This window comes from Phytophthora cinnamomi, assembly GCF_018691715.1.
Source record: "Phytophthora cinnamomi strain GKB4 chromosome Unknown Contig16, whole genome shotgun sequence".
NCBI lineage: Eukaryota > Oomycota > Peronosporomycetes > Peronosporales > Peronosporaceae > Phytophthora > Phytophthora cinnamomi.
In genome coordinates this window covers 1,360,462-1,374,450 of record NW_027150949.1, presented here as the reverse complement: position 1 = coordinate 1,374,450, position 13,989 = coordinate 1,360,462, and the positions used below count along the sequence as shown (strand labels likewise).

At 58.1% G+C, this 13,989-nt stretch overlaps 6 protein-coding genes across 6 annotated transcripts; all 6 read left to right on the top strand.

Moving 5' to 3' along the window:
- Nucleotides 1-210: 210 nt before the first annotated feature.
- Nucleotides 211-2,044, top strand: IUM83_02512 (solute:sodium symporter family; the record flags this gene model as incomplete). Its single annotated transcript, XM_067926437.1, has 5 exons — nt 211-234; nt 326-335; nt 421-547; nt 635-1,563; nt 1,638-2,044. The coding sequence occupies 5 exons, from the start codon at nt 211-213 to the stop codon at nt 2,042-2,044; spliced, it is 1,497 nt and encodes a 498-aa protein (XP_067796674.1).
- Nucleotides 2,045-2,521: 477 nt separating this feature from the next.
- IUM83_02511 (uncharacterized protein) lies at nt 2,522-3,262 on the top strand (the record flags this gene model as incomplete). Its single annotated transcript, XM_067926436.1, has 1 exon — nt 2,522-3,262. The coding sequence occupies one exon, from the start codon at nt 2,522-2,524 to the stop codon at nt 3,260-3,262; it is 741 nt and encodes a 246-aa protein (XP_067796547.1).
- A 1,701-nt stretch (nt 3,263-4,963) lies between these two features.
- Nucleotides 4,964-6,234, top strand: IUM83_02510 (Thioredoxin-like fold; the record flags this gene model as incomplete). The annotated part of the gene is made up of 4 exons (XM_067926435.1): nt 4,964-5,504; nt 5,580-5,643; nt 5,729-5,791; nt 5,904-6,234. The coding sequence occupies 4 exons, from the start codon at nt 4,964-4,966 to the stop codon at nt 6,232-6,234; spliced, it is 999 nt and encodes a 332-aa protein (XP_067796700.1).
- A 615-nt stretch (nt 6,235-6,849) lies between these two features.
- IUM83_02509 (uncharacterized protein) lies at nt 6,850-7,348 on the top strand (the record flags this gene model as incomplete). The annotated part of the gene is made up of 2 exons (XM_067926434.1): nt 6,850-6,973; nt 7,092-7,348. 2 exons carry the CDS (start codon nt 6,850-6,852, stop codon nt 7,346-7,348), a joined length of 381 nt encoding a protein of 126 aa, XP_067796457.1.
- Nucleotides 7,349-7,917: 569 nt separating this feature from the next.
- IUM83_02508 (tubby-like protein) lies at nt 7,918-9,762 on the top strand (the record flags this gene model as incomplete). Its single annotated transcript, XM_067926433.1, has 1 exon — nt 7,918-9,762. The coding sequence occupies one exon, from the start codon at nt 7,918-7,920 to the stop codon at nt 9,760-9,762; it is 1,845 nt and encodes a 614-aa protein (XP_067796458.1).
- Nucleotides 9,763-10,486: 724 nt separating this feature from the next.
- Nucleotides 10,487-12,977, top strand: IUM83_02507 (RxLR effector candidate precursor; the record flags this gene model as incomplete). Its single annotated transcript, XM_067926432.1, has 2 exons — nt 10,487-11,422; nt 12,417-12,977. 2 exons carry the CDS (start codon nt 10,487-10,489, stop codon nt 12,975-12,977), a joined length of 1,497 nt encoding a protein of 498 aa, XP_067796680.1.
- Nucleotides 12,978-13,989: the final 1,012 nt, after the last annotated feature.

Genomic DNA, 13,989 nt, shown 5'->3' with positions numbered 1-13,989 from the left:
CCGCTTCGATTCGCTGAAGTGTCCGTTCGTTTCACACAGACACACGCCCCGACGCCTCCCTCGCCCTCCGGGTACTGTACTTAGCTCTTCTTCGCCTTCTCTTTAGGTCTGCTGCTCGTCCTGTTGGTGTTAGTTGTATGCACTGACACTCAATCAGCGAGGGGTGCCGACTGCCAGCCATGGACCAGTTCCATGCGTTGGCCGGCTGAGATGAGACCCTTAGAACCTGATCCGGTTCATACCGGCGGAGGGACTGCTGCTCTTCTTGTTGTTGACGATGCCTATGTCTTCATGTCTGCCTGATCCCTGCCCCAAACGCCACTAGAAACCTCCAGGTGGGTGCTGCAATTGCTACTCTGTCGAGCGACAGTTGTTGGGACACTCACGATGTTGTTGTTTTTCTCTCAATTGAAGTCCAAGACCACATCGAGATGCTTGCAAGTGGCGTGACCTACGGCGTAATGGCCGCCACGCTCATTGCGGTGGCAGCCTACGCCATCATTGTTAGTCGACGCATGGAAGTCAACTCGGTCAAGAACTTTGTCAGGTGGGTCGAAGTCTTCAATGTTGTTTGTAGTAGGAGAAGTGCAAAATACCTAACGTTTTCGTGGCGATGCTGGAATTTACCTTACAGTGCTAAGAACTCGACGACGACGCTGCGTCTGGCGTGGTGCTTTTTCTCGGCTGGAATTGGCGCAGGAACGCTGTTTTCGTACCCGGAGATCGGCGTGGATGCTGGCTCGTGGGGAGTCATCGGCTACGCACTCTCAGGCGTCGTCGGCATGATCGTGCTGGCCCTTGTTGGCCCGTACACGCGCTCTGCTCTGGGCGAGAACGTCACCATGACGGACGTGGTCTCTCGTCGCTTCGGCTACATCATGCAGGTGTACGTCGGCTTCATCTCGATGTTCTACCAGTTCATCTGCCTCGCGTCCGAGTACACGTGCATCGCGCAGCTCACGACCATGATGTCGCCAAACGCCCACCCGATCGTGACGATCCTCATCGTGGCCTTCCTCACCAACCTCTACCTCATCATTGGCGGACTGCGTGCCAGTCTCGCTACGGACGTGTGGCAGGGCATCGGTGTGGTGTTCCTGGTCGCTGTTGTGTGTGTTGCTATGTTCTTCCACGTCTCCATTCCCGAGGGCGCGTGGTCGACGACCAACGTGGCTGCCTTCACGACTGCGGGCTTCGAGACGCTGGTGACGCTCGTGATCGCCGTGACGGCTTCCAACCTCTTCTTCACCGGCTTCTGGCAGCGCGTGTACGCCGCCTACGACGACAACACGCTTCGCAAGGCCGCGCTTATTGCCAGTGTCATCATTGCACTGTTCACCGTGGCACTTGCGATGGCCGGCATGGTCTCGCACCTTGCGTACCCCGACGGAGCCCTGTTCTTCGCTGTCCTGATCGATATGGGCCGCGGTTGGCAGGTGCTTATTGTTGTCGTCATCGCTATGCTGTCGAGCGGAGTTTCCGACTCAATCCAGATGGGTCTCGCTGCGGAGCTTACCACGTGCTTCCCCAAGATCTCGCTGATGCACGCGCGTATTATCTGTGGTAAGTTCCTTTCATCTAGCTATGCGAGACTCTCTATTCGAGCCTTACCTTACTGCTGTGTTTTCGACATACAGTGCTTCTCAACGCGCCGGCCATCGCTATCGGGTACCAGCAGTACGACATTTTGACTCTCTACTTAATCGCCGACTTGCTGTGCACGGCTGCGGTTGGCCCTATGCTTCTGGGCACCTGGAAGCGCGCGACTCGTACCGGTGCACTTGCTGGCAGTGCTGCTGGCTTGCTCACCATCTTCATCTGCGGCGTGATCGCTCAGGGCAAGTTCGTCGGCGGCTTCAACTGGTTCATCCTGCCCGAGGGCCTCTACTCGCAGAACAGCATGATCACCTTCATCGTGACGCTCATTGTCCCGCCCGTCGTGACTGTGGCTGTGTCGCTGATGACGCCCAAGACCAACGAAGTGGCCAAGGACAACAGCTACCTGCTCGAGCACTCGCCTGTCCAGGAAGGCACTAAGCTCTAGAAGCTTACGCGAACCTTGATGATCAGCTCAGATTCACAGTCAAACCTCGAGTGTCTATGGTAGAGCAGTAACTAGTGAATCAAAACGCGCGTCCCAAATTGCAGTTGGACTGTCGTTCGTGTAGTAAAACGATCCCCAGTGAGGAATTCCTCGTCCCATTCTGCAGCTGGATTGAGTCGCTGGAATCGAAACCAGGGTCGGGTCATCAGACAGATACCAACTAAACGAATTTCTGGAGAGACATTGTGCGACGGGTTTCCAACGGGGAAGTACAAAAAAACAAAGGTGTCACATCTGTCTGTAGTTTGTCGAATACCAACTTTCTCATGCGCCACATTCCAGCTTTACATCGCTCCCGGCCAGTTGCGAGTCGAGAAAATGGAGATATCCAAGTTGCTGTGTTCAAGCCCGGGGAGTCCACGAAATCAAGCGCCAACATTACCTGGGCCAACACCACCACCACCTCAATCGCAAGAGATGGTTTGTCCCCAGCTTGCGGTGCCGATGTTTGTGCCGGATAACGAGCGCAAAAGGCCGTATCGGATGAGTGCTGCCCAGCGGGAAAAGCGACATGAGTACGAGGTCTACGAGTCTCGCCTGTACAATCTCACGCTGGACATCAACGAGCTTCGGCAGCAGATCCAGCGATTGACGGAGCTTCGCGACGTGTATCTCAGTCGTCTATTGCTGAATGGCCAGCGCTTCAAAGGCGACGTGCTCAAATTGGTGTGGGCGCTGCTTGAAGGCTTGCGCGGTGGCACCTTCGGGATGGCCCCAAGTTCACGAAGCATGTTTTTCTCGCACACTCACGTCAGCCAGCAGGATCCAGCGGCAAGTGGACAAGTTCATCAGTTCGTCATGCAGCGGGGTCGCCCCACCTTCGGCAATCCAACCTTCACTGTCCAATCCATTCGAGTGCTGGGTATGACCGGTGGAAGTGGAGATGCTGGCTGCGTTGTGGAGGTGCTCGCGAGCCTCACTGGGCGAATCACGCGCGGAACGGTCATCGCCTTGCTGCCACAAATTTTGAGCAACGAAACTCTCGTCTCGCGGATCATAGGACAGCGCATCACGTTTTCGTCGCGGTTGCTGCTGTCCTTCAACAGCCAGCGAAGACTGGTGCAGCAAGTGGCCCAAGCTGACATAGCGGCGGCACTCAATACTTTCAATTTTGAAGGGGGAAACGATTTTGCTGATCTTCTGGCAGCAGCAGACTAATCCAGCAGGCTATACGAATGGATTGATAGCGATAGGAAGCATATGAATTCTGGAAGCAGTGGACAATTACTACTACTTATTTTGTTGTCTGAGAAGTAACTCAAACGGTGCTGGGCACAATCAATACGAAGCTCTCAGTGGTCGGCGACTCATTTGAAATTGGTCTCTGCACGGACGCAGATAGCATTCGAGCCTGCAGGAGCTATCTCTACTCATAATCGCCCCGTCAACTACAAGCACGACCAACCTACATTCCAATCGGAATGACAGTCTTGTTGTGGAAATCTACTGTGCAGCCTCGCAATGCCTCGCTCACTCACTTCAAAATTTGCCACCTCCAGTATGCAGCGCGCCACCAAACCCCTCCCCCTTCGCACTATGTGCCAGTCGACCCCGACCTCCACCGCCGCTTTCAGCACCGCCCCGATGTCAGAAGAGGTGACCCAGCGGATTCGTGCTGTGAAAGCTTCGCGTCGCGGTGGATGCCGTGGTGTCTCTCGCCGCCACCCGCTCGCGGAAGAGCAAGCCCAAGCACGCACCCGCCACAACGGCCGAGGTGGCTGGCGTTCGCGTCAGTCATGGTCGGGAGAACAAGCTAACGCTGCTTTCAGCGCGCGAGGTGGCTCCAAGGTTACGAATGACGCCGGACAATTTGGCGCCTCGACCTCCACCTCGGAAGCAGAACCCAAGAAGCAAGCTGCTATGAAAGATTTCGTCCTGCGCGGGCGGGCCAGTCGATGTTCGAGCAGCCCAACAGGCAAGCCACTCCTGGACGAGCAGATGCGGGCCTTTGCTGCTGTCCGTGGAGAGAAACGTTGTGGGATGAAACGAGGCCCTCCTTTCGCCCACATCTATCTAGCTCGAAAGCATGAGGGGATGCAACGCCGCGAAGCCCTTCGCACCGAGGATTTATCGCCACCGTCCGCAGAGCAACCCACTCCAGGACAAGCTGCAGCCACTCCACTCCCCCGAGGTCGTGAGTGGTTCGTGCACTCGGGCCATCACGGCCGCCGTCACGGAAACGGAGGCCGTCGCCACCACGCGCGGTGCTAAAATGCACAAGCAACGGAGTTTTCTGTGGTGGGATACCTAGGCCTATGGCACAGACCCAGGTAATGCAACGGAAATACAGCAACAGCGCTCCCTGTCATGCATTGCATCCAAGGAGTGACACGTAGCCATTCGTCGTCCAAGTTGAAGCGCGATGGCAGGCGTAGTTACATGTTACATGTAGTGAACCGAGTGATTTTTCGTCTATATACGACAATATAGCACTTTGGGAACAACGATACTATATACATTACTGTTTTATACATGTGATACTACTGCTTAAGCTTCTGATCATACATGTATTGTAGTTGCGAGCGCTCAAGCGAGGTGTTGCCTGCTTGTCCTCGTCCCCCGCGAACAACTCCCCGCTCGCGGGACGTTTGGTGCCACTTATAATTGCTTCCGGAAAGGAGCAGTGTTTTCGCTTGCTATTCTAGGTGTTGAGTACTACATGTATTATTACTTCAAGTACTATCAAAATCGCGGAGCATAATCTACCATCATTCCAGTCTGCTGTCACATAACGCGATTACTCCCTGCGCGTCATGCATGCACAGATAGCACATTCCTGCCACCAGCAGCTCCATTACCGACGTGCGTCGACGTTTTCCGCCGGTCAAGTAGGTGGCCACTTCCCCATTTGCTCTCGCCATGCTGCGCCTCGCCAAGTCCGTCTCCACACGCCTCGCCGCCTCCCATCTGCATCTGCAGCCTGCGGGCCGCTGCGCCGCGTTCTTCAGCAGCGAGGCGCCGCAGATGGGCGCGCGTCTGACGCCCGATCAGATTGCCGAGCGCCGCGCCAAGCGAGCCGAGCGCAAGGCGGTGGCGGGCGACGCCGCGGCCGAGAAGAGCGACGCGCTGTTCATCGAGGGATCAGTGCGGCCGTACAAACGCCACTACGTGGTCGTGGAGCCGCAGGGCGCCGACCCGCGGGCGTGGCCCGCCAAGCTGGAGCGCTCGCCGGAGCACATCCTGAGCTCGTACATGGGCGCGCTGGCCAAGGAGTACGGCGGAGACATCGCGAAGGTCAAGAAGAGCCCGCTGCTGGTCACGGCGGCCATCCCGTACACGGGTGTGTGCAGCGGAGCGCTGCGAGAGGCGGAGGAGTCGGCGGAGCATGTGGAGGAAGGCGCCCATGATGTTATGGTGTTCCCGGACGGCGTGCGGGTGCATAATATTGTCCCCTCGAAGAGTAAGACTGGTTGCTGGCTATTGTGGTTGTGGGGTTTGCTGTGGCTGATGGAGCGCTTTGTTGGTGCAATTGCAGTCTCGACGCTGGTGGCCAACTCGTTGAAGGAGGACCTGGACCTCCCGGCGCTGCTGGAGCAGGAGTACGTTGGGTGGCTTTGTCAGTGTTGGGTTGAGAAGGACAGTGCTAACCGTTGGGGTGTGAATGCTTGCTTTTGTTGCATGCAGAAACCTGCAGTACACCCAGATGGAGGACGGATACCACATGATGGTGTGCGGCCACGCTGCAAGGTGAGATACTGCTGCTTGGTATTATGTAGTGTGTTGTTCCGGTGCTGGCTTGTGTGTGTTGGCACGTTCTAATATCGAGTGTGGAAAACTCTTGTTTTTTTCTCTTTCACAGAGACGAGCGGTGCGGCTGCAAGGGTCCAGAGCTGTTGGAGTGGCTGAAGGGCTCCGCAGCTGAGGCGAACAGGCCGTTGAACTTGTGGACGTCCAGCCACTACGGTGGCCACCGTTATGCCGCTGCATGCATTGTGTATCCTAGCGGCGACTGGTTCGGCCTTCTCAACGAAGAAGAAAAGGCGAAGGGCATGATCGACGCCATGAACGACGAGGATCCGTTGCGGATGTACGAGCTGTGGCGCGGTCGTATGGGACTCACTGAACCTGAGATGCACCAAGCTGTCAAAGACAGGGTTGAAGTCCCCGAGGAGGTCGCCGAGAACGCGTAGACTACGGAGGAAGCACTTCCAATAAATAGATTAATATCGAAGCCAGGAACAAGCTTCTTTGTATACAAGGTGACCCTGCACGGTACTACAGTATCTGTCGCGAGCTGGCTAATTGTAGACAACAAAAATCAGCGAGATGCAAGAAACCGTATTCTTCGGACTGGAGCTCGGCGGCCCTGGCAATCCACACTGGTCTTCAGTGCAGATCTACCATGGAGTAGAGCCGACAACACTTCATTTTGCCATTGTGTTATGTGGCGTGAGTGTGCTGCGGATCGCGAGCTAGGGCTCAGATCGAGAGTCTCGTCGCGTCAGCTTGCCGGGTGGTCTCGCCGCCCAGGTGTGAGCACAGCCGCTGGCTGGCTTGCCACGGACGCGAGTCACGCGTGGTGCAATCCGGCGAGAGACAGCTGACCGCAGTCACCTGCTGCTTGTTTCCGTTGGCACTAAAGTCCAAAGTGGCGACAGGAAGAGCCCGACAGGGGCAAAGTTTCGGCTCGATCGAGAGCTGTGCTTGCTGGTTGAAGTGAACGTTCGCTGCGCTTTTTTGTGCGTGTGTCGCTGGGCCGAGAAGATGCGCCGGGGAGCTCGGCTCCGGTCGCCTTGCTCGGTGCAATGTGGGACCAGGACGCGGGGCCGATCGGTAAGGTGATCTCGTCACGGGTTGCAGGCTGGCTGCAACTTGCAGCCAGCCAGCCAGCAGGAGGAGCTGACAACGCTCGGGCGGCCGCATTATCCGGTAATTTTCGCTGAACATGTCAGCCTTGGAATTTGTATGGCATTATCCGGCACCGCGCTCTGATTTGCTCCGCTCTTGTTCGAATATCGCTCCCCTCTGCCTTCCTTCCTGGTTGCAGCGCTGCGACGGCATTACGCAGTGTCGACGACGAGCGTTTCAATGGCCAGCAGCGCATGTGCGGTGGATGTCCGACGGGAAGAGAGCCGCCGCTCGGGTCACTGCGTCAATGGCCAGCGTCAATTGCGGTGGCCTCACCCATCAGCCCAGTGCGTGTTGAAACCGTCAGCCCGCCTGCGTGGCGTGCGGCTCGCAGTACGGCACCGTCGCGAGCCGACCAGCACCGAGCAGAGGCACCGCCAGCTGGGCGCGCTGTAGCCCGAGCCGCGCTGGCTGCCCGCAAGCAGACCGCCCGCAAGTACATTTGCGCCTCGCGTCGAGTACAGGCCGCCGGACCGAGACAGCCCAGTACAGTGCCACTTTTCAACATGTCGCCGTTGCTTCAAAATCGCAGCGGATGGGCCAAACCGCGCGCGGTACCGAATCTGACTTGCCAGTGGCGCTGTATCATATGCTTCAAGAAGCACAGGGGAATTGGTTACGGCAGGTCTCAACCGCAATCAAAATAGAGTTGTATACTACCAGTTACGACAGGATATGGAAGGTAAGGCGCGCCGTGGAAGAGACAGCTGCCGGCTGTGTTACGACACTCGAGGACGGAAATCAAGGGGAAGGTCAGCGCCTCACTTGCCCCCAGTATGCCTCTTCCGCGCACACAACGCCACACCAGCCGCGCCCAGCGCAGCCCCGCGCCTCGGCCGAGTCATTCGCGGACTTTCGCTCGAGCCAGCCAGCGACCAACACTCGGTCCTCTCGCGCACTTCCACCGTTTGTTTCGGGGAAGTACCGTATCAGCTTCGAGTCTCGAGTCTCGACCCGACCCGACCATGGCGGCCACCTTCGTGCCGACGCCCAGCCTCTCGGCGGGCGAGCCCAGCCCCAGCAGCAGCGCCGGGGGCGGCGAGGCGCGCGCCGCGCCCATCTCGGCCTCCCGCTTCGCGCAGCGCCGCCTGCGCGTGGTCACGGAGCCCAAGCACAGCAACAAGATGCACCGCACGCGCACGCTGTCCGAGCTCATCCTGCTGTCGCCGCGCAGCAGCCCGCGCGTGACGCCGCGCCACAAGCGCTTCGACATGGACATCGAGGTCTCGAGCTTCTTCGCCGAGGGCGAGGGCCTCGTGGACCTCATGGGCAGCAGCAACAGCAGCCGCCGGCGGCTCAGCGAGCGCCACTCGACGGGCTTCTCGGCCATCCACGAGGAGGGCGCGGCCTTCAGCAGCAGCAGCAGGAACAGGTTCTTCCCCAGCTCCAGCGACGACGAGCAGCAGCGGCAGACGGACAACCAGCACGAGGAGATGGACGTGGACGAGGAGCAGCCAGAGCCCGAGGCAGAGGCAGAGCCCGACGCTGAGCCCCAGCGCAGCGTCGGAGAGGTCGTGGACATGCTGTTCGAGATCCACTCGGCGCTCAAGAGCAGGCACCTGGGCCAGCGCACGGCGGCTTCCGCCCTCGCCGCCAGCAACCTCGTGAGCACGCTGGCGTACCCCGCGCCCGAGCCCATCCCGAGAGACGAGCAGATGGAGGCGCTCGAGAACACGCGCAAGATGCTCGAGTGCGCCATCTGCCAGGAGGTGTTCACCAACGCCACGGAGGCCACGTGCTGCGGCCAGATCTTCTGCAAGGAGTGCATCGAGCGCTGGGTCAGCGAGCGCGGCTCCTGCCCCATGTGCAGAGAGGCCATCGGCTTCTCGCTGCTCGCGGCCTCGCGGCACGCGCAGCGCATGGCCAACGAGATGAAGGTCAACTGCCCCTACTGCGCCGAGACCATGAAGAAGGCCGGCCTCGCGGACCATGTGAGCGCCTGCGACCAGGCGCCCGTGGAGCCCCCGCCGCCGGCGGATGTGGCGCTGCGGCAGCTGCTCATCCGCACGGCGAGGATGAACAGCACGTTCCTTGCGCGGTTCCTCACGGCCCCATCCCCGCCCCAAGCGCTCATGATGCAGTGCTACATCCGCACCCGCGGTGGAGGCAACTACGAGCTGTACACGCAGGACACGGACACATTGCTGTGCACTGCGGTCCGTCGTCGCCAGTACGACATGTCGGTGAGCTTCATCATCTCGCTCGCGACCAACCTGGATGCGTCCTCCAACCAGACGGACGAGGACGGAGCGTACCCGCTCAACACACCCGTGCCGGTGGCAAGGTTAGACAAGAACTACATGGGCTCGCAGTACACGATGTACGACACGACAGGAGAGGTGCCGCTAGAGCTGGGTGCTGTGCAGTACGCTGCGACGTTCGGCAAGTCTCCGCGCCAGATGCGCGTTGCACTTCCGCTTGTTGCGCCCGTACCGGAAGTTGACAGTGCGGTGGGTGGTGCCCCGTCGTGGCAAGTGCAACCGTGGAGAGCAGAGACCAAGGAGGACACGATCCTGTCGCAGGTTGAGAACCCGGACACGGCCCGTGCACTGCACCTGATCAACAAGCCGCCCGTGTGGATCGAGTCGCTGGAGGCCTACTGCCTGGACTTTGGTGGCCGCGTCGCCGCCGCATCCGTCAAGAACTTCCTGCTCTCGCACCCAGACGACATGGACAAGACGCTCATGCTGTTCGGCCGCACACAGGACCGCCAGGTGTACTCGATGGACTACGCGCACCCGTTCACCCCGGTGCAGGCCTTCGCGATTGCTCTCAGCAGCATGGACTCGCACCTCGTGACCTTTGATTAGACGGGCGTTGGTTGCGGTGTCGGTGCGCGCAGGCATGCGGCGAGGCGAAGCGTGTATTAAGTCTCCTGCGTGAAAATTGGCGATCGACTGCTGTTCTCGCGCGTCACCGTACCGACTTGCTGGCTTGGCGACGGCTGCGTCATTCCTCCAAAGGCATCTCTGTAACTAGCCCAACCTGTAGATCCTCACTACGCAACCTTATCGTAGCAAGTTCCATTTTGTCTTCTGTAAAATAATAGCAAACGCGCTGCATTTTTACTTTAACCTTGTCTCGTCGCAGTCGTGCGCTCGTAGCACTGTCATCCATCCAGACCCAACTGCTTCATCAGCTGGAGCTTTCGTGGCGCCAGAGTCTGGCGCCACGAAAGTGGTGATCTCTGGCCCAGAGATCACCACGACGGAGGCGGATGACACCCGCACCATCCCAGCAGAGCTGCAACTTGATTCCGAGACTTTCCACACAAACAACCATCTCGGTGCCATGAAGCGAGGAAGAGCTCGTTACCAGTGCAAGGTTGGTGGCGTCGACCATCGAGTCTTTGACTATCGGTGACACGTTGCACAGGCAAACCGTGTGGTGCTCGCCCTAGACATCCCCGAGATGACGCGAGTGCCATGTTCCATCCCTTCGACGCCTTGAAGGCAGGGCGTCAGTCACTCCACTTCGCAACGACCCCCTTCGCGCGCAATGGTGACAACCTCTCTCCTCATTGTCTCGACTTCGATGCCACCGAAGCTGCAGCAACTTCCGCGAGTTTTGCGGCTCGTGAGCGACTTCCTCCAGCCCAAGACGCTCGACGTCGCTGTGTATCGCAACTTGCAGCGTGTGATCATAGCGCACGGGAACTCTCGCCCCTGCACTGGACGAGCCTTGGACTTTGCTGCAGCTCACGGTCATTTGGGGGTGCTTCGGATGTCTCGCGCCAGTCGACGAGGACGCTTCTCCTCTGCTGCGTTGACGGGGGCAGCCGCTAACGGCCACCTGGACGTGGTCAAGTGGCTGAGCAAGAAACTGCGCGCGGTCAAGAACCGACACTTGTACCTGGACGAAGCTTTGCGCGCTGCCGCCGTGAACGGACACGTCGAAGTTGTCCGCTTCCTCCGCACGAGATGCGGCCAACCCGCCATCACCTTCGCGCTCCAGTTGGCTGCGGGACGTAACCAGGTCTCTGTCGTGAAAATGCTGCTCCCGTGGATGTTCGTGCCGCCCGATTCTCATTACGTGCACTGCCACGAGATCCCAGAGACGAAGGAGAGAACTCGGTGGCCGAGTCGAACGGCGTGGGGCACGCAACTCCCGGACTACGTAGCTGTCCGTGACATTCCCCCGATGGAAGCTGCCATCAACGCTGCTGCGTCGAATGGCCACGTGGAGACAGTCGAGCTCTTGCTCAAGATGGAGAGCAGCTATGAGCTGTATGGACTGGCGGGCATTAAATCAACGGAGGAGGAGGACACGGGGCTGACGAACGAGACGGCAGCAGAGGAGGAGGAGGATAGCAGCTATGCGCTGTATGGACTGGCGGACGTGACGACAGCGGTGGAGGATGCTACGATCAATGGCCACCTTGCTGTGGTTCAGCTGCTGGTGGAGAGCCACAATCCGTGCAGCACGACGTTCGCGCTGCTGAAAGCCACTGCTAGCGGAGACATCGAAGCCGTCAAGTTGTTGGTCCACAGAAGCGAGTGGAATGTTGTCGTTAGGGCGACGTGCTTGGCCATGGACAATAACCAGGATGAAGTGGCAAAGTTCCTGCTGCTAAAAGGAGGTCTAGGAAGCGATATGAGGGGCGCGTTACTGGAACGCGCACGGGAGCGGGCACGTCGAACGCGAGGCGCTAAAGCTCATCGACAGACTGGTAAAGGTGGACGTGCAAATTGTGTGTAGGAACAGATCGACGTTACAGCTCGTGTAGGAAATTCGTGGTGGTGCTAACCGCACATGCCATTTGAGCAAGTCGTTCTGCCTTGAGGTGCAGCACCGAACACTGGCCGCTGGCAAACGTTAGCCCTCGACAATACTCAAATCAATTGTGACAACCATTTCTCAAACATCGTGGGGGTGAGTTTGAGGCGTACCTTCTGGATCATGAGTATTCACCGGGTCTTTCGATAAATTTAAAACCCGTATAATATCTAAACATTTTTTTACACACCTTCATACAGATATCTACATATTCAGGTTGAAGACACGCATTCTGACAATATCGCAAGACAGGATGCCGCCGACGTTCCTGCTGCCCGTGACCCGCCGCTCGCTGCCGTTCGCGTCCTCCCTGCTCCACTTCTCCTCGTGCCTCCCCTCCGCCTCCATACAGTTCCTCCTTTCGTCCACATCCCGCGACCTGGAGCGCTCTCTGCGCTCCCAGTTTCCCTTCCTCCTATCCACCCACGAACACGAACCCATCCCGGACTATACCGACCCAAAAGACCTGCAAGCGGCGCTGGGTGTGTGTGACGGGGTCATTCTAGCCACCAGTGGCCGTGGAGATGACGTCATCAACCTACCGAGTAACGCTGACGACGAGGGGCTCCAGTGCGAGCAAAACGTGGCGACTCTCGTCTCCAGAGACCATTTGGTCGCCAAGTTATCGTGGACCGAAGGGTTCGTGGGGGAACGTTCCCCCTCGGCTGTTGGGAGGGCGAATTGGCAGGTAGAACAGGAGCTGACGGCGAAATTTGGAGGTGACGGACAATGGGCTCATAACCTATTCATTTTACGGACCCCCACGGGGATGGACGCTTTCCTCCGAGGTCGGATGTTCGACTTGGTGTGTGGGAGGACGCTCTCCATGAGCGTCAAGTGGGGACGCATCGCATTCGTCCACCCGTTGGACGTTGCGGAGACTTTCAGTGCGTTGCTGCTGCACAAGGGGGGAGTTGGTGGGGGAATTGGAGACCACGGGGTGGTCACGTTGACGGGACCCGACGCGTTGACGTTCCAGGATGTTGCCAAGGTGTTGACGGAGGGCATTGGGGACAGGGTGAACTACTCGCACTTCCCGTTGTGGGCGGTGCAGCCTGCGCGGTGGGTGCGTGGCGTCCCTGGAGACGCCATCGAGGAGGAACTTGCGGTGATTCGGGCGTTGGAAGCTGGCGCTCAAGGAAAAGTGGACACGGAAGTGTTGGAGAAGTTGCTGGGACGCAAACCGCGCTCGTTTCGTGAGTTTGTCGCTGAGAATGCAGACGCGTGGCCGCGGACTGACCCACTTTAGCGAGGACAAGAGGTGATCGTTGTTCTGGTGTGACGAAAAAAGAAGCTTGGGGTGACATCGGATGACAACGAGACGAACAGGGTCGAAAATATACACACCTTTGGAGCGCTGCTATACGTCCTCCTTCGATCTGAGGACAACTTATCCAGGTTAGAATTGGAGCGACCCAACTATAGCAACTCCCTATCGTTCAGATCACTTTTGTTCGTGCCGCGCGAAGAAGACCGTTCTGTATGGGCTGCGCGACTAAGCGTATGCAGCAGGTTTAGCACTAATAGCATGGGAAATCGGTTGTCGCTGCTTGAACCAGCAAAGAGGGGCAGGATCGAGGAGGTGAAGCTCGCTTTGGAGCGTGGTGAGCTTGTGGATACCAAAGACGCGAACGGCTGGACCCCGCTGCTGCTGGCAGCTCGAGAAGGCCACGCAGGGGTGGTGAGTCTACTTCTTTACTATGACGCAAGCTTTGACTTGAGCGGGAAAATAGAGTGGACTCCGATGATGTGGGCTGCTGACGCTGGCCATCAAGGTATGCTGCAACTCTTACTCGACCGAAGGGCGAGCGTCAACCTACAAAATGCAGTCAGAGCTACAGCTTTCGCGATTGCAGTTCAGAAAGGTCGGCTAGACATCGCGCGTTTGCTACTGAGCCACGGAGCTTCTGTCGACTTAGCCAACATGGATGGGTGGACTCCACTTATGAATGCCACTCGAAGCGGTCACGTCGACTTAATCCGCCTTCTTATCGAAAATCAAGCTAATCCGAACGCTCAGACGAAACAAGGGAAGACAGCGCTGCAAATGGCGGAGGGGCTGGAAACTCAGATGTTATCAAGGTGTTTGAAGAGTTTAAGAGCCAGCAGAAGCCACTGCTCGACTCTCACGAGACTGAACCACCTCAGCAAAGAGATGAACTAGTTGAAGATTGAATATCGCTGCTTGATTCAGTCCTGCAGGCGATATACAGGGCGTGAAGGCTGCTCTCGAGCGTGGAGAGAGCCCCAACACAAGAGAT